Source organism: Filicampus tigris, chromosome 3 (genome assembly GCF_054856515.1).
Source record: "Filicampus tigris isolate MCC_2025a chromosome 3, RoL_Ftig_1.0, whole genome shotgun sequence".
Lineage (NCBI taxonomy): Eukaryota > Metazoa > Chordata > Actinopteri > Syngnathiformes > Syngnathidae > Filicampus > Filicampus tigris.
The window spans coordinates 1,883,453-1,903,290 of record NC_141219.1 but is presented as its reverse complement, the minus strand read 5'-3'; the positions used below and the strand labels follow the sequence as shown (position 1 = coordinate 1,903,290).

Genomic DNA, 19,838 nt, shown 5'->3' with positions numbered 1-19,838 from the left:
CCCGGTCGTTCTCTTAGTGCACTGAAAGAGCTTACTAGTACCATGGACCTTGAGATGGATATCAAGGATTTCGAAGAAATGCTCGAAGGGCTTTCCAATGGTTGCGGCCGACTACCTGTGGAATCCGAGCTCAGATTGTGGGGAAAAAGGATGAGCGCCCGGAAAGACAACAAAGCGTTTTCATTGCACTTCATACCCCACAACAGTTCACTACTATACCAAAACGTGTTGCGCATGAACACATCGCTAAAGACTAATAACTGATTTGACATCTGATGGCGTTTCAGAGTATCAAGGGAGTTGCTGTCATTACAGCGAGAGCAGGCGCGGTCGAGGTGCTGTGTTGAAGCGTCGGGGAAAAAAATGAGCGTTCCGCCGACTGCTCGCGCCTGAAATTGATAAATTGGGGAGTAAAGCCCATCTGTGGGCCGCCATTAAGCGGGCTAGCGCCTTGAAAACGCTAATGTTTGTTTAATTAAGGCTTGGGCGCTGGGGATGCTACAGGTGTTTGTACTTCTCCCAGTAGGTCTTGGCTGGCACCGAACTCCATTGGCGTAACGCGTGATTTTATAGGTCGTTAAAGTTTTGCATGTTTTAATTGTGTATCATCTGGCATCCAAGGCACATTTCCCTCACTTGTCATTCTGGCGGCTTGTTCGGCGAGTGTTACGGCGTGGCTGGCGTGCTATTTAGCTTCCATCGGCATGTTGGGGGTGAAAAAAAAAAAAATGACAGGAAACCCGAGACCAGCTGTCTCAGCTCATTATGACAATCAACGTTGCTGTGATGGTGTAGGAACACACACGCACACACACACACACACGCACACTGACAGTTTGCATTTGGCGACGCATTTAGCTGCCTGCCTTTTGTTACTAATGGAGAAATCGACTTGGCTTTTGAAAGCGCTCAATTAAGTCGAACTAAGTGATAGCAGGGAAATGTGAACGTGGACAAGTAATTACTACATGTCTGCAGATTGCAACTATGGCATGACAATGAGCGCATTAAGGAGTAAAGTGTTAGCTGTAACATTAGCAACATAACAGGGGCTTATGTGATAAAGAGGATTCATCTTGATTCATTATTGTTACAAACAAATGTCCAGTTCATTTTGAGATCAGTATTTTGTCCGTACGCTGTTGTGTCGATCGTGTCGTAGGAAACGGTGCGATACATGGAGACATCGAGGGTTTCTTCTCAGGCTTGTGTATCCGTACAGCATTTATTGTACCAAACAATGATGTTGTTCTTTATGTCACATGCTAGTATATTATTACAATATTGTACAAAACAAAAATATAATAGATATATTCATCTTTTGTCCATATACTGGCGCACGGACACAGTATCGCAGCAACCATGTCATGATACGTAGCGATGTCGATCTTTTCTCCCAATGCCGGTGTATCTATTCAGTATCACGGCGAATAACGACACACTGCATTGCAACGTTGATATTTTGTCTGGAAGTCAAGGCCTAGTCCCATTTTAGCTCCAGTTTTTCTCTCTCTATTGGCGGCCGAGGCAATCACTTTGCACCTCAGCGACTTTGAGCATGTACACGTAAGCTCGAGGACAGCTCTGGAGCAGACATGCATTCCGACAATCCACCTTTTCATCTTGACTCCCCGTCGCGCAACTCCTTTGTTTGTTGACAATGGAAGCTGGAAATGAAGTCCATTCAGCCAGCATTCATTTCTGTCCTGCCGCCAGTGCGTCGCAGGCCACTCCTCACCCAAAAGTACTTCCGCAGATGGCTCAGTGAGGCACTCCACCTTTGTTGTTTCTGTCTGTTCATCACGGCGTAATGAAATAGCTTTTTTACAGACGTCTACTCCCTCGATCAGCATTCTAGTGGCGTGCAAAGTGCCGAGACACAAACATGCAATGGTTACAGCCTTTGGCATTACCTCACAACTGGAGATTAGCAAACTGCTACGGCGTAAGCTCGTGGGAGTCCTTTATAAATAAATAAAATAAAATAAATGAATACATTAAGGACTGAACATGTTCTTGGACGGGACGTATTGTGGAAAATTGACCTTTTGTGTTGGTTGTATACAAATAGATCTCAGTAGGGCCTGCCAACCTATCAAGTGTGGAATTAACCAAGTCAATCTTATATCTGTCTAGTTCTGAAAATATGACTGCACTGAATACAGTTACGTAAAAAAGTTCACTGGTTAGTAGCAATCTATAATAGAATTTAGAAAAAAAACACCTGCCTCCGCACATCAAATTGATCTTGCCATGTCATGACCAGATAGTGAACATCCATACTAGGTGAAAATATGGCATATAGGCACAATATACACTCTACAATATAATCCCACTTTATTTATAGAGCACATTTCAAAAGCCAAAGAATGAAAATGTGACTTTGAATGATTGTTAAAAATGGACAGTGAAAGAGCTTGCCTATCATTTAACAGAAAGTCATTCCAGACGGAGGGACCGGAAAACAGCGTACAAGGATAAACTGAGCCACATGCTGCTTCCCCAGTTAGAAAGATCACATTCAGCAGTTTGTTTCGGTACATTTCCGTAAGAATACCCGAAGGCCATCCTATTTAACCCATGATTTAACCTTGTCGGTCCTTGCTGCGTTTTCCCTCCGGGAAAGTTGGACTTGACTTGTACTTGTTCTTCGCATATGCTTTGCATGCGTGTCCAACCTGAAGGCGGCAGATGGTGGCTTAACCAAACAAGTGGATAAATAACCCGGTTCCCCTCTGAGCTTGGCCACTGTTTAGAGCGGCCGAGCGCGCGTCAACTGGCAGCGGCCCGCCGCCCCCGCATCGCCCACCCCCTCCCCCGACCCCCCTGTGCCACCTCCTCTGTCTTTGCCAGTTCCCTTCCGACCTTTTCCGCTGTCAAGCCTCGCTAATTCCTCCGTAAATTGCTCACATTTGGTGCAGTACTCCAGCATGATGCTTCAGCTCCGTTTGGATTTTCATTTGACTTTTTTTTTTTTTTTTTTCTTTTCAACCGACACTTTTGTTCTTAATTGAAACATCTACCACTAAAGCTGAGCACTCCAATCTGTTGGATACTCCCTCGTGTATTGTAGTAAAACAATTACTTAATTGTCGCCTTCCCGACAATGAGCAGGACAAGTCATCGAGCAATGTCAAAGTTTAGACCTTGATTGTGATGTATTGCCGTTCCGCCGAGCGAGCCATCCTTTCATCTTAATAGTGATCAAATGCCGCTTTCCCAATTGGATTGCGTTCCACCTATGCCTGGAGACGGAGATTCTCTCTGCTCTGCTTGAATAACTAATGAATGCTAAAAAATGAGGCTGCCTTATGCGGGCAGACAGCTATTGGAATCCAACAAATGATAGAATCACCCCCCACCCCCTCTGCCGTGCCATCTTCCGCAGCCACTGCATTATCTTCTCATCCGTTCATGTTTTTATTCATGGCCTCTCCAGTCGTCCATATTTCTAGTCAAGAGTTGTTTGCCTCGACTGGCAGCCTGAAAAGGTCGGCCGCCATTTAGTTGGAGTTGAGTGTAAAACGGGGAGTACATAGCCAGCATAGTGATAAGACGCTCGGCCACATTAGTCTTGACTTCAGAAATGAGCTATGAATCACACTGGAGAGGAAGAAGGCTGACAATTCCTGGAGAATCGAAAGCCCGGAGAAGAAATTGACCCCTCCCCTTCCTGACAGGATCCCGGAGGCTTCCTCTGTCTAAGCAGGAAGTGCATGTAGTCGCACTCACTATAAGTCTCTACAGTTACGAGAAAAACCCCCCAAAACATCTAAAATCACATCGGCAGGTAGCAGAGATGATGGTGACTCTTTAGCGGGGTGTTATGTGTGTGCACTCAGAGCAGACAGATGGCTTTACTGAACTAGTGTCACCGGGCGACATGATATTTGGTAGGCGGGTCGATAATGAGCAGACCTGCAAATAAAGTGTCAAGAACCAATGCCTGAAAAGATACAGAACGTCGGCGAGTTTGGTATGAAGGGCCTCCTTTTTAATTCGGTTTTGCCATTTCCAAGTGACTTTAAAAGTCAAGAGTAGACCCACCAAAAAAGGCTCATGCATACAAACTCATAAGACACACAAATTCAGTCATTTTGATTTAAAGTGGTTATTTTAGTCTCTTTTTTTTCTCTTATTTAATTTCTACTGTATTTTGCATTTCTTCAATATCTCTCCCCATAGATATTGGTCGATGAGACGAAGTGACGTCAAACTACAGTCAAAACTACAGTAACGATATTTGCCGGCTAAAAAAACACACTCGAGTAAGCCTCGTTTGCCGTTTTATTACATTGGCAGCGTGTTACTGTCATGCATAGCATGAACAATTGTTGCTGACGCTTAGCTTGACTCCTTCCTGACTTCCTGCCTCGAGGCAGAAAAAAAGTGTCTCAAGCATTTTTTTTTTTAACCAAGGTACCCGAATAACTCCATTACTCGAGCATTCGTTTCAGCCCTCGTACCCAATGATAGCATATAATGTTCTAACCAGGGAGTTAGCGGACGACAATGCCACCATTTTAACTGTCATCACTAGCACACTTCACGTATGCAGCCTCGCAAGGCCTCCAGTCGACCATAATGACACGGTGGAGGTCGTAGAATGCACGCTAAAAACTCTCTTTGTACATTTACGCTTTGGACTAATTACAGTCGAGCGCAGGCGGTGCGTGTGACATTCCCTTCAAACGGCATGACGTAAAGCGGGTCGATGGTTGGAGCAGACATTCCTGGAGGGGTGCATCTTCCAAGTTCTGGTTTTGCTCGATACATTTTTTTCCCCCTTTCTTTTTTGGGGGTGGTTACAGATGTTGCCCTTCAGAAATCCACAACACACGGAAGATAATTGCACTACTGTGAATGACAATTCATATCAAATGAGTTGGTCCAAGCATCCCTTGTCAATGTTGATTTTTACACAGTACTGTAGCACCAGCCCGTCCTTGTTTTAAGGTCAGTATTGTTTTGCTACAACAGCGTCAGGTCTTGTCTTTGATGTTGAACCGTGTTGTGCCTCCATACCCTTGCCGCGATTCAACTCCCATGCCAGTCTCCTGTGTGCTGTTTATTATGACTTTCCTGAAACAGTGAAATCCAGTGTGGACTTAAAAATTGAGTGGCGTGCTGACTGATGTTTGGCAGTGCTGCTCTTGAGATTGATGGACTGCAGCCATCCAGAGAGACGTCATAAAACCTTAGACCGGTATCCACCCAAGACTGACTTTTAATTTATTTATTTATTGAATTGAATGGATTTTATGTCTACGGTGACTTGTGTCATAAAGGTTGCGGCTGAGCCTGAGCCAATCTCAGCTGACATTGGTCCAGAGGTGCGCTCTGCACTGGACTTGATGCCAGCCAATTGTGGGGAATATCAAGTCATCGCCACCATACGCGTGGCTCACTGTTCACAAATGCACCTATTTCTGTTTTTTTTAAAACTCAGCTAATCACGGCTTTTGTACTCTTATTTTTATTTTTTTTAGTGTAATAAGTTGCCACAAGATGGTGCCAAAGACATCTCTAGATTTAGAAAGCAGCACAGTTATTGGTTCAAGGAAGCATGCCGGTGATCTATCTCGACTGAAACACAAGTTTTGCATGTCTCGGAAGAGCTGAGTTTAGCCTGGATTGTGACAGTGAGGTTTTGATGCATGTGCGCATGCACTTTCGGTGCATTAAAGATTAAAAAAAAAAATCAAATAATTTGTTAGCCATTTATTTTTAAATGTTCTGTCAGATAAGTTTGAAATGATATGAAACTGTCGTGGGATCATGATTTGTGTTACATGTATGGTTTATTTTAGTTTTTTTTCCACTATTTGCAGCTGGATTTCACTGTAGAGGCAAGAACTCAGATTTATCAGAAATGTGAAGTCCAAGGATATTTTTGGTGTCTACAGTATAAGCGACAGTATGCACGAGAAAATCCACAGTCCACATGCATGGGGAGATCATGCAAAACCAAAACAAAAACAAATTCCATGGAGATTAAAATGTGGTTCTCCCGACTGTGAGGCAAAGGTGCTAACCACATTCCACTTTGCTTCCACAAAAAAAGGAGAAAATCTTGAGTTATTCTCTGGCCATCAGTCAACCCAAAAGCCATTTTTTTCCCGCAGTACATAAACTACTGTAATAGGTAATGCTCTCAACAATGATTTACACTAATAGAGGTAACAGTGTCAAGGTTGAACACTGCAGGCGTGTTTTATTCTTCCTCAGTGTTCAATCAGAATGATTTAGTTTTAAGTTTGAATGAATTGTTATAGTTTCTTTTACCAATAGCATTGAACTGTTGTTTGGACACACGCCGGCTACACCCTGGACTGGTCAGCGGCCAATCGCAGAAGGCTCGTCTTAAATCAGCATTAGTGCTCCGTTTAATAATTCACTCGTCGAAACCGCCACTGCCAAACCATCAATTTTCTCCTATTTCTAATTGAGACCCTCTTTTTTTTATTTCTCCACACATTTTATGTTTGGTGTACTATTTTTTTTCAGTCTTGGAATTGACATGTCGGCCCCCCTCCTCTGCTCTGCTCAATGAATGTGGAATCCCTTTGATTAACAGTTAGCCGCGTGCAAAGATAACGACATTTCAGGCACGTAAAACGGGAAATAAAAAAAGAAAAAGGCACCACACGTTCATCATCTCAATCGGCAGTCTTGTCAAATATTGACTCAAATGCCCCATGGATTTAGAATGAAGATTTTGATACCCCGTGACAAATCATAGTTAATGTTAAACAACGCCTTTAGATTTCATTGCAATGTCATAAGAAACACCAGCGCCCAATAGGTTCTTAAAATCATATCAAAAAATGTGTTGAAATGGGTCTTCAAATACATTTCATAATTCACGAATGATAACAGAAAATATATACAGTAGCTAGGGCGTGATGGTGGGCGAGTGGTTAGCACAGCTGCCTCACAACTTGAGTGGGTTTTATTCCAAAAAGAACAGCTTGTTAGGTTCATTGAAGACTCCAAATAAAATGATCTGTAGCTATCAATATGTGTGCGTGGTTGTTTTTCTCGATATGCCTTGCGATTGACTGGCGACCAGTCCAGGGTGTACCATTAAGTAAGCTGGGATAGGTCACTTGTGACTGAAATCATGACAAAGCAATAAAAAAAAAAAGATGGAGGTCTTGTGGAGGTCTGCATGGATGTAGCTCAATATCCCAAAGCGATTACATCACTGGTACGCTTCTGTGGTGTCATCACACCAACAAAGACAGAAAGCCAAAGGAAAAAATGTGCTTCAAAATTTCCATCTTAACTTTAGAGGCACATTTTCCCACTTGAGTTGTATTTCAAATTGTACCAGTTTCGATTCATCCCACTGCGAATGGCCCTCCAGTTCTTTCTGTGGAAGCCTCTAGTATGGAATTTATTTTTTCCTCTCTTGAGCAAAGTTAAGGACTTTCTTTCTGGAAATGAGTGTTGGATTTTAGAACGTAGAATGTCGAACGTCACCTCTGCCACCTATCAAACACCTTTTAAAACAACTAAACAGGATATTAAATCACAGTTGACTCTTGTTTAGTTTAGTAACGGTGGTAATCGAGAGGTGAAGTGTACTTTATATATTTATTTTTCGATGAGTTCAATTTCATTTACCCTGCGGAGTAAAATGTAATTATACTCCTCTGTTTTTAACGCTTGAGCACACCCGGGCATATGTAAGCAGGGAGATGTCGGTTTGGGGGTTGGGCAATTGCTCAAGGACATCTCAGCAGGAAACCAGATCTGTCAATCAGTCCCCAATGATTCCCAATGTTTTTCCATACTCACCTTTTACCGTCTTTGTTGTTGTTGCTCTCAACCTTTCAGTCTTCCAAAAAACAATGACTTCAGACAGGTTTACACATGTGGGGCAACCGCATCTTTGGCATAATTTCAAAGCAATGTTAGATAGATTACAAGTGCAAGTGGAGATTAAAACAATTTCCAAAAATGACACGGATGCATACAACTTTGCGGAGTGACCAGATGTCCGAGCAAATAGTCAATAAAGATCTGTGAGATCATTAAAACTACTGCGGAAATGATTCCCCGGCATGCGGTAAGTCTGCTGTTCGGATTTGCACGCCGTGGCGAGCACAGCACATTGGATGCCCGGTGTGAGCGCTTGATTTTGTTGCCCCTAATAAATCGCTGCTGTTTTGGTGAACAACAGAGGATGCAGTCTGTAAAGCTTTTAATGTCGATCCATAAGCAGTAGCATCTATGAACTGAGATAATAGCACGAAAGTAGCATGCATTTGTCAACCAAGGGGGCGTCATTTAGCGCCGGGGGGGGGGGGGGGGGGGGGGTTCTGTTTGAGGAAATGTAGACTCACCTGGACAGCTTGGTAGGCAGGTGGTAGTAAGTTGAACGGTGTGCTGAGCAAACTATAATCAGTTGGAGGTCATGTTTTGTTTTCCTTGAAACTTTGTGTGGAGGGGGATCGGATTTCGCAGGTAAACACTGTTTGCTATGGTAATGTCACTGTCCCTGTATTTACCTCGTGTCGTCCTTTCCCTGAGGAATGCCAGAGGATTCCCAAATCGATAGGAAGTTGTTTTCAAGCACGAGGAGGCATTTTCTGCTCCGACACAATGAATATTGATGCAACTCTCTTCAATTAATCAAACATCATTTTAGAATGTACCGCTGTTGCGGCCTGCGTTTGTGCTTCTAATTAGGGTTTGAAGTCGAGAAACAGTTTTATTATTTTGGGGGTTTAGCAAGCATGTCCACAAGTTATTGCGGGTTCACACACAGTTCAGGGTGGCTCTTGTCGCCACATCTGAGCAACCCAGTTTTAGCGTGCCGTGAAGCATGTCTTTGCAGACATCCAAAGTGAGTGACAGCCCAGAGAGCGCTAAGAAACGCGATGGAGGGAAAAATAGAACTTTCTTCCGCTATCTGCAGTGCATTGTTTGGCTACAGATAGCGCAACACGTGGGGAGAGCAGTGGGATTTAAAAGGTTATGTACTAATTAAACCTTTTTACCCTTGAAGGAGACAATGGCTGGTATGCGCATGCGTGACTGCAAACGCTATAACAGGAGGTGGAACGTGAACACACCTGAGCCCAGACTGTGAGAAGAAAGCGTGTGCCCCTAAAGACAAACGACTTTTAATTGTGAATGCAGTGGCTGGACACGTCACGCATCAGCTCAAAAGGCTTCTTAATAATGCAATCAATGTATACAGTTGCTTACATCGTTTTTTCATATCTCTCGGGTATGAACTGGTAAACTCATGAGCACAACTGGATGTCTGCCAACTAGTGCTTATAAGTTTACATACCCAAGGGTATTGTAATGGATCTAGCAAGCTAGCTCGCTATGTACGGTAAATGATAGATAGATTGTTTAATTAATTGAAATTCAATTACAATTACTATTATTACACACCACGATTACAAAATTGGCATAATCCCAAAAAAAACATTCTTAGTATGCATTTATATCCAACGCACTGTTTGTTTACAAAAGGAAATCATACATGTGCATCTAAAATAATAATAATAAATTCTAATAAATTGTATACACTTTGTTTGGGCCAAAAGGAATTTACATAATTATAGTGTTTCAAAGAAATGCATTTGGCATTTTTTACGTTCAAACATTTTCTTCTTTTGTACCCCAAAAATAAATGATCGATTGAATAATCGTGATTTCAAATACTACCAAAACAATCGGGATTCATATTTTGCTCATAACCGAGCGGCCCTAATAGATAGATGGCAGTTTTGACATGCCTTCAGAGTGAATGCTGAGGGTCCAAGGTGTGAGTGTAGCAAGTGCCCCTATCATCACTAATGGGCTGTTGACCCCCACTGGGAAGAGGCCACGCCATGACAATTCATCACGTCTACGTCGGCGTGTCACCAGCCCCTCGTTTGTCCCCCCCCCCGTCCTTCGTGACCACACATGCATCATTCTGCATCCGCAAGCATGCCGTTGACAGACACGGCTGACTTGTCTTTTCCTTGCCTTCGAGTCTCGCTCCCCTTAATCCCCCAGCTCTCGCTCCCACGTTGCCGTGCTCAGTCGTCTTCCTCCAGCGCCATCTGAACTCCGGCTGCACTCTGGGCCTAATCCGTGGCTCGTCTTATCTGCGCCGGAGGAACAATAGCCACACGCAGAAAATAGCTTGGTTTTCCGCACGTCACTGCGCCGCAAGAAGTCGTGCCTTTAGCGGCTCGTGTTACAGTGTGTCAGACGTGCGTCATAAATAGGATTTATATGACTGCAATGACACTGTAATTTTTGACATTTTAATTTTTGGATTCATTATCCGCAATCTCTGCTTTTGGGCGTATGTTGCCACCCTCACCACAGAGGGCGCTGTTGCGGGAGATGTGAATGTCAGTGGAAAGACATCATTAAGATGCAACAAGTTCATTAGGTTTGAAAGGGAGGAAGATAAGCCTAGTTCCTTTTTGTGATATTGCACACAGCCAACGAGATGTGTTCATTTTGTGTCTGTTAATATGTTTGTGTAAGTTAAGTCAAAGTTGTCTTTTTGCAAGTTCTTGTGTTTGCATGTGTATTTTTTGCTCTTAATTTCCACGGTGGAGTTATCGTTTGACACTTGTGTCCGTACAAGCGCATGCAAGGGATCTTATAGTCACAAAAGTGGCATTATTTGGCGCTACGCCAACATTGTTGGGAATAATATGCCAAACAAAACATCGTCACTTGTGAAGTCTGCAAATCTTGCAAGTAGGGCTGCACAATAATGGAAAAAACAGGCGATATGCAATGTGGATGTGGACTATAGCAATATACTGTGTAATTTGTGTACCCAAACAAATTGCTTGGCTGCGCATGTGTGTGTGCATGTGTTCTTCTTCCATTCTGGGTTCTTCCATTATCCCGGCAGCATTCCGACGCAATCTTCACGTTCATCTTTTCCATTAACCAGCTTTCACCTCGCTCTTAATGAGCTGTGATTGCGCCCGCGTTGCAGCCCAGATCGATGCCCAAAGTGGACCGGGAGAATATGCATGAGTGAGGCATTGCCTGATCTGGATGAAATCACACACGCGGGCAAATTCCCTCAGTGTTGTGTTATCATCTCCAGTTTGACAGCCAGTCCGCTTAAGGACTCATTACACCGCGCCAGACGCTCACTCGCAATCATGTTCAATGACAGCAAGCACACAATTTGCCCCTTAGAACATCCGTTGAAGGACCCGAGCCCACGTCTTTAGCGGCCCTCATTTTGGAGTGTTATTAGGGAAAGATTCACCTGGAAAAACTCCAGAGTTCGAATGGCCGTCTTGCGAGATTTCATCAACTATCATGAGACGTCTTCTCGCTGAGCGTCTAAAGCGCAGGTGTCAAACTTGAGGCCGGATCCGGCCCAACATATCGCGTCATGTGGCTCGCTAAAGTAAACAAAATGTCTACGCTACGTCATGTTTTGTGCAAACTGGATTTACGGAAATAGTTTCTTTTAGGCACAAAATCTCGACCAAAATCAAACTCCAGCCATTTTTCCCCAAATCTCTTAACATAAATTGGAAATTTGGACATATTCCATTTATGAAATGAAATATTCACATATTTCCTTGACATTCTGTTTGTATTTGTTGTTTGATGAGAAATGTAATACCAGTCAAATGCTGGGGCAATTGTTTGTACGTGAAACTAAACATTGGCCAGAAACCTTCTGTACTTCATTTCTTTGTTGTAGCAGTGATTCTTGTCCCTCAGTCTTGTGGCGTTGGAAAGGCTGTTTGTTACCCTTTTAATCGGTGCCACATTTGTATGGAACATGCATTTGCGGGATGAGCAGCGGAGCTAAGCATGTGGTTGCACCCATGACAAATTTGCCAACTCTTCTTTGCCATTGCCAAACAGCTTATTATGCGGTTGATTTTAACTTCCTTGCAGATCCACCTATGAGCATAAAATGACCTTTGCCTTTTTGTCGACAAGACTAGTAGCAATGTTAGAACCTTACAAGTACGGCGTCCGCGCGGTTCATAAAGATGCTTGTGTTTGATTTCGAGCATTTACGATAAGAATGTGTTGTCTTTGTATGATGGTATTTAAAACAGCTTACATAATACTGAGCCCTTCAGCCTTCCAAACAGAGCCTTTTTCCCTAATGAGGCTCACAGTGCTGTGTTCAGGGGCTGTCGTACAAAGAAGCGTCCCTCACCTCATTACCTTTGACTCGCTGTCACAGTGTGTTTCTGTTGTTTATAGCCGCCGAGTGTGCGTAACACTCACTTGTCTGGCTCGCTTTATCTAGTGACTGCCTTTCTTTCTTTGTCTTCACATCCCCAAGGCCTTGCTTCTTTTTCTTCCTCTTCTTCTTCTCCTCTGTCACTCTGTCTGGCGAATTTCCGTCATCGCTTTGTGCGCTGTTGTCTCCTCCGGCTTGTTCTCCGCCCCACAATCCGGGGAATGAATCTATGTACATGTCGCTGACTTGTGGGTGGAATTCTTCACAAGTTTTCCCCCCCCGAGCCATTTGGGAGAAGAGCAAATTGACACATAGTGTCGGATAAAAACTAAAACACACACCCGCGCACACGCAGTCATGTATGTATACCAGAGCCGGGCATTCATTGAGGCACATCTTTTTTTATGGTGCCTTATTTTCAGGTTTATCTAGCGCGACCTACAATTTGTTCAGATTTCAAGACAGTTTTCCCCATGGGATTTTTTCTTTTTTTTTTCTTTTTTAAATACACTTTCTAAATACTAGCTAGCGGCTAGCTCAAGCTAGCAGCTTTGAATGGAATGAAGTCGAATATAAAAAGAGAGTCATTCACACTTTCTTCTTGCAATCGGCACCAATCACGAGACACTCTCACGAGCAGACGGTAAAGCTTGTGGCATTTTGCTGCTTGTTTGGAATGCGGAAGAAAGTTTGCACCACTGGGTCGAAAAATAGAAAAGATGCAGAAATGACATTTTCAATATTTTTTCAATTGGACGTATTTCGAACAAATGTGTCGGTTTCTGTGCAGTTTTTTATATCCATGCTCATTGGCAGCCAATATGGCGTCCAATGGCAGCACCGTCCTGCGGCGGCTGTAGCGAGTTTTGTTAGTATTCTGCGAGCGTGAGCCACCTCACGGCACCACTCGCCAAGCGGAAAGACAGTCAACAGCGGGGCCACCGCGGGTCAGGGAGCAAACACCTTCCTTGTCGGCCGCGTGACTGACTGACACCTTACGTGCCGTCATCGGCACTCCCACATCGGCTGCGCTGCTGCAGAATCACACCAAGTAGATGACTGCATGTTACTTGCATGCCCTGCAGCTACTCTGGACTGTGTTTTCACATCTTAATTATATCATTTTCCTTTAGCATTCACATGGCGTTGAAGCAGAATTACTTAGGGCGGTGATATTAATGTGCGTCTGGCAGCAATTGAATGTGTTATCAGTTAATTCAGCCACCTCGCCAGGATTTTAATCATCCACTCAGTGGGTGTATTTTCTTAGCCATCAGAGCATTAGAAAATCCTGAAGAAATATTAGTAGCTAAGGGCTTTGCATTTTTCCACGTCGTCTCTAGAAACAAATCTACAGAATCTCACTCGAGTGAGTACACACCTCACAGTGTATTTTGTATATTTTTTTTTCATGGGACAAAACGGAAGAAATGAAACTTTGCGGTCATGTCAAGTAGTCCGTGTAGCTCGTATAACTGTAAACATGCTGTCACCCCAAAACGACCGAATATAACTGTACAATAACCGTCGAAACCGCTGGCAACAAAAGTCAGTCAAAGTGAGTAAAAACAGGTGTCGTCTTGGTCTCAACCAATCTTCTATGGCACTTTTCCTCACTGGGAAAATGTCGACAGCATGATGAAAAGAACTGTTGAAATGTCATTTAACAATTCTGAAAGTGACGATTTAGTGTTTTGTTGTTTTTAGTGGTGCAAATTGAAAATTGCAACGGTAATTCAATTGTTTGTCTTTTTCCTCTGGCTACTTTTACGTCTTTAAATGGGCGGCGACTCTGATGGAAAGTAATAGTAACAATAAAAAAAAAAAAAACACCACTACAAGGTTAATTACCTCCACTAATAAATAATCCAATTGAATTGTGCCACTATTTATGATGACTTGAATAACTCAAAATGTATGGATGTAAATGATTATGACACATCCCACAAACCTCCTCCAATTGTTTATATACCGGGTACATGTACAGAAGCAGTCATACGTACAGTAGCTACTGTCTAACATTTGGAGGGGAGGGGCCGCTAACTGTGGCAGACGCGGAAAAAAAAACCCTTGACACATCCGACTGGCTTTGACTTGACACTCGCATTCTGTTGACTGCCTTTTAATCGCGTGAGCAAATGCTTTAATGGTTGAATGCCGTTTTCTCTGCTCTATACCCCCCCGCCCCCCAACCCCCACCTTTACACACCATTCCAGTGGCATTTAACAGATGCTTGTGGTCCCTGCTACTGCAGCTTTAATGAAGCACACTTTCTCCACTTTTAAAACACTCAAAGCACTCGAACAACTTTTCCGACTGACTAATCGGAATTTACACACGGCTCCCATTTAGCTTTTTAAAGGGACGCTAAGTTTTGATTGAGGTGGAGAGGAAGTGCAGCATCTGGACAGGAAGTGGGGCTTCCTGCTGGGGGGTGTGGATGAAGGCGGGGGCGCGTGGGCCCTAATCTTCAGCACAGAGGTCAAAGACTGCGGCCGTGTTGCAACATGCGAGCCGTTCCATGTCATGGCAGTCACTGTAATTTTCTCTGACAGATGTGTCCCCACCCAGCACTCCAAAAGCAAAACACAAGTTAGTGCGGAAGGATGGAAGGAAGTCAGCATGGAAGGAATTAGATGCATTTCCGTCCTTCTCGACCTCATTTGGCTCGTGGGTAGGCAGGAGCCTTATCGCACCTCACTCTTGGGCGAGATGGTGGGCTTTGTGCAATTAATCGAAATTCAATTATGTTTACGATTATTACGCTCCACGATTACAAAATTGGCATAATCGTAAAAACGATTATTAATTAATTATTCATATCCAGTGCGCAATTTTTTTTTTACACCAGGAAATCATACGTAAATTTATATACCTGCACCTTTTTTTTTCTTCTTTAAACTAAGTCTTGAAGCTCTTGAACTAATTTTATAGATTTTGTTTGGTCCAAAGGAACTTACATAATTTTCAAAGACATTTATTTGTACTTATATTTTTTACATTTAAACATTTGTTTGTTTTGTACCCCAAAAAATAAATGATGATGATAATTTCAATCATCATCAAAAATAATCGTGACGAACATTTTTTTCACAATCGAGCAGCCCCACTGCCAGCCAATGGCAGGGCACATACGAACAAACAATTAGTCACATGCACATTGATACCTACGGTCAATTTCGAGTCTTACATTTTTGTAATGGGGTACAGTACCTGCAGAAAAAAACCCCAACTCCACGCTGAGATAATGGTCATTCTTCATGGACCATCTTGACAGCAAAGGGTAGAACCAAAATGAAATGACCCCTGATAGGAAAAAGCTTCCTCACTCGTGGGCGTAACTGCTCTCTTCCAAAGCTTTTTTGCTCCTCTGTTGGTGAGCTCGGACCTCAATTACAGTATACTGTGTAAATGACCCGCAAGATCAAACAGTGTGAGTGTGCCTTACACTGAGGACACGGATCCATCCAGCTTCACCTCACCTCCACCGGAGGCCCCATTAGGCTCTCGAACGCATCGCTCCTTTTTGTCCGCAAGAGCTACCAGCGGCTAAGAGGCAATTATGCAGTAGTGGCGCCATAATATTTCATTCCCTTCACATGGTGGACACTAACGGCTTCATGAAGAATAGGAGGGCGGTCGCAGAAAATGGGGCGCTCTCAAGGGCACGGCGGTTCATTAGGAGTTTCGCTTTACAGGGAGGACGAAAGGGCGGGAGCGCCTTCTGGTTGAGGTCAGGTGGCAGTGAGGAGATTGGCCACATGAACGTCATCGTAAGGCACGACCATTTTAAAGTAGTACCAGGAGGATGCATCTAACTCTAGCGCATCCGTTCTACAATTTTTGTTTCATGACTTGAGCCCTGAGCAACTGTGATCTCATTTTAAGTCGACAGCAAGTGGCAAAATGGCCGCCCCCTGAGATGGAGAAAAATGGGTGCATTTTGCTGCTTAATTCACATTCCACAAACGCAATCTTAATCAGAATGCCGTCTTTAGCCTAATGGGGCCGCATGCAACGTATTATTGTAAAGAATATAACTTGACTTCCTTTGTGAACAAATTGGTGTGGCAGGGTTTCACATGTTGGAAAGTGTGCAGTTTCAAAGATAATTTTGCTGCAGAACTTGAATGACGATTATTGCGTGAGCGTCTGGAAGCTATGCAATATTTTTTCCGCACACCTTTTTTTTTCCTAATTAGTCCTGTTTATTTTGTTTTAAACCCCACATGAATTATTATGTATTTAAAATTTAATATGGAACATTCTTTAGTAGGTCTGTGCAATGAATCGAAATTCAATTACAATTACGATTATTACACTACACCATTACAAAATTGGCATAATCGTAAAAAAACAATTATTAATACTCATTTATACCCAACGCACTGTTTGTTTACACAAGGAGATCACACGTTCTATAAATGTGCACCTAATTTTTATAATAACTAATTTGATAAATTGTTTGGTCCAAAGGGGACTTACTTTTAAATTTGTCTTAATATTTTTTTACATTTAAACATTTTCTTGTTTTGTACCAAAAACGAAATGATTTAAATGATTTTTTTTCCATAATCGAGCAGCCCTATTGTTTCGTATTATGTCAAAAATATTTTACAAATAAGTCCTCCCCCGTACTCGATGCAGAAAAGGAGGATCTTTGGAAGACCACCATAGACAAGCTGATAGACAGTGACACATGTTCTTCTGAGAACAGATGTTTCTGGCTTCTGTTACTGTTTGCTGGCAGATGTGAGTGAGTGGTTTGCATATCAGTCTAAATGTGACCCTGTGGGGAAGCCCAACAAAACTAAACCCAAGCAGACCAAACAACATAAAGTTTTATATCAGAACAAGAGCAAAAACAATAACTCAGTGATTGCCTTTTTGCCTTTAGAAATCCGATCGGGCGGTCGCGGGCCTAAGGACGGCGGCACCAAGCAGCTTCCCCTGTACGACACCCCGTACGAGCCCACCGAGAACGGTGGCGACTCCGACCCGGAACGCTCGCGCTGCCCTCGAGAGAGTCGACTGCCTCAGGACGACGAGCGGCCGCCCGAAGAGTACGACCAGCCCTGGGAGTGGAAGAAGGAGAGAATTTCCAAAGCCTTTGCAGGTACACGTGAGATGAGATTTACGGCCAAGGTTGCTTACAAAGTGCCTCCAATAACACCGTGATGTAATTTGTACGTGATATGGGAAATGGCTATTAAAAAAAAAAAACATTTAAAAAAGGCAGAATGTAGACGTTCCTAACTTCAATGCATTCAAATCTTCTTTAAAGCTCTCCTTCCCACCAAGCAGTAGAGTTTGCTAATGACCTGATTTTCTTTTTTTTTTTTTTTCACTCTGTTGTTAATAAAATAGCATATCTGGACAAAATTTTGATTGGTCAACAGAGAATCTCCATTTTGTGGGACACAATGGGACAAACTGCTTTTTGTTGTTGTGTTTCCATTTTCAAAATCGACGATGTTGCATAGCAACTTTTCGTATTTTTATGCGGTATTACGCCATCTTGATCAAATGCGGGCCATTGACTAGCTAGCTTTGTTAATTAACTGTTTGATTTAGTTCTCGTGAATTTTAGATGTTTTCCACATGGATGTCTTTCATTCAACAATGCGCTTTTTCCGTACTTGGTATACAGGCTATCAAAGTTAATTTAGTATAGCCTGGATAAACTCACATGCTAACTTGACTTGGAATAAAAAGGCACCCTAATCACTGTGACTTGGGGTTGTGATCAAGGGGCGGATGGGAGAGAATCTGGAATGTTCCGGACACCTGTTTACCATTTGAGTCAATTGAGTTGCTCCATAGCCTGGTGCTTGACCTTAGCTGACATCACGTTGTCCTTCTTTAGAGTGCAAACTAGTTGAGTCGATGCACAAGCCTCAATTGAGCTCCAATTGCAATCCACAAAAATCTCATCATGTCATCAACCAACCGATTATTCCGGCCATCAAAAGCGATCCGAACTGTACCGCTTGGTGGAAACGTGACTATTGACTGTGGTTCCTACGATCAGACAGAATCAATTCTGACAAGGTTGTCATTTCTTGTCATTTTTAACATTTCCTCTCCTGCTTCCTTAACGCCGTTCTTCCAGCTTCAAACTCACATCCTTGACACTCATTCTCTTTTCCAAGCACCTGCCACCAATGTTTATTTGCAGGCGCTCCTCCTTTGTGCTGTTTTTTTTCCCTCTAAACAGGGTTATGGGTGTATCAATGCGGTTATGCAGGCAGGCGCATGTAAGGCCAGGTTGGCTAAGGCAGCCATAACATCAAAACGGGGCTGTTCTAGACAAACGCACAAAAACATTATATTCAATCATATTTAATTAGCCCGCCATATCCATGTGTGTATATATATATTTTCTTTTTTTGTATCCTTGAACAGCTCTGCTTTGTTATGACTGCATTAGCTACGAGGGCTCTGTAAGTGGCACTGGATCAGTTCCCCACGGAAGAAAGGACTGCACTTCTAAATCCCCCACAGGTACCGCCACTGTGCAACTGGGCCTCTTTGTCTTTGTCTTTTTTTTTTTTTTTTTTTTTTTAATATGATGTTTTAACCATAAATCATGTGCTCAATTTGGGATTTATGCAGGAGGGGGGGGGGTGCCCTCGGGTTGCGGTCTTTTGGTCTTTTGATTAATAGGATGAGAAAAGGTCTGCCTCTTGAAGTGAAAATCAGCTGGCTTTGAAGGTGTACGCCACTGGAATGACAATAGCAGAGGGAGTGCAAAGGCAACAAGTGTGAAAATATTGCCCGTTTTCTATACAATTCTATTGATTTGACGTACTGTGTGGGTGGGTGTGCGTGCATTCGTGTGTGTGTGTGTGTGAATATAGAACTCAGGGGCAGTGGATGTTTATACACTGAACTTGTGGAGGCATCTATTGTATTTTATAATATTAGACGATATTAGCAGTGCATTGGAATTCATGTCAAGTGAACATGGAGTTAATCAAAATCAAAAGTACTGTCACGGAGAAATGCAGCAAAAAAAAAAAAAGTTAAAGGGGAGACGTTTTACAATTGAAAACTGTTCCCTGGTGTCTTATTAAGAGAGTCTCCAAGAATCAAGAATTACAGCGCTTAATTTGTCCAGGGTGTGGACGAGAGCCGAACCCGGCTGACTTTGGCAAAGAGGCAAACTACACACTGGACTGGCCACGTGTCAGGCCCAGGAAACGGACAACAACTGTCTGAGTGAGAAGTGACTCCACGCTGCCTGCAGCAAAGTCAAGTGAATGTACGACTGCGCTATCAGGGAAATACGAGACATGGAAAAGTCCATTTAGCATAGTATGGCCTCTTTGAGAATGTATTCAGCGCTCTGTCTCTTCTTCTTTAAGATGTGCCGTCACCACAGTCATACTGCCGCTTTCTGATTATGTCGCCGCCAAGCAGCTCTCGCTCACACTCATTTGTTTACAGAAAATTCATCTTATCTTTAAAGCCCTCGTTACACGTGTCTCCTTTTTTTTTTTTTTTTTTTCTTCTTCTTTTTTTTTTTAATGCCAGTGTCGGCCGGGCCGTTAAAGATGTCATTTAAAAAAGAAAGCTGCAGCTTAAAAGTACATTGATTCATCTTGGCTGTGTTTCTAAATGCAGGACATAAAA

At 43.0% G+C, this 19,838-nt stretch overlaps 1 protein-coding gene across 4 annotated transcripts in view; it reads left to right on the top strand.

Moving 5' to 3' along the window:
* shf (Src homology 2 domain containing F) overlaps window positions 1–19,838 on the top strand; it is an 89,704-nt gene that overhangs the window by 48,754 nt on the left and 21,112 nt on the right. For 2 of the 4 annotated variants that reach the window (XM_086026066.1, XM_086026068.1), the window contains exons 3-4: window positions 17,101–17,319; window positions 18,609–18,707. In XM_086026066.1, coding sequence (XP_085882192.1) covers window positions 17,101–17,319; window positions 18,609–18,707 — 318 coding nt within the window. The remainder of the gene's footprint in view (window positions 1–17,100; window positions 17,320–18,608; window positions 18,708–19,838) is intronic. The other 2 variants (XM_086026067.1, XM_086026069.1) reach the window with 1 other exon arrangement.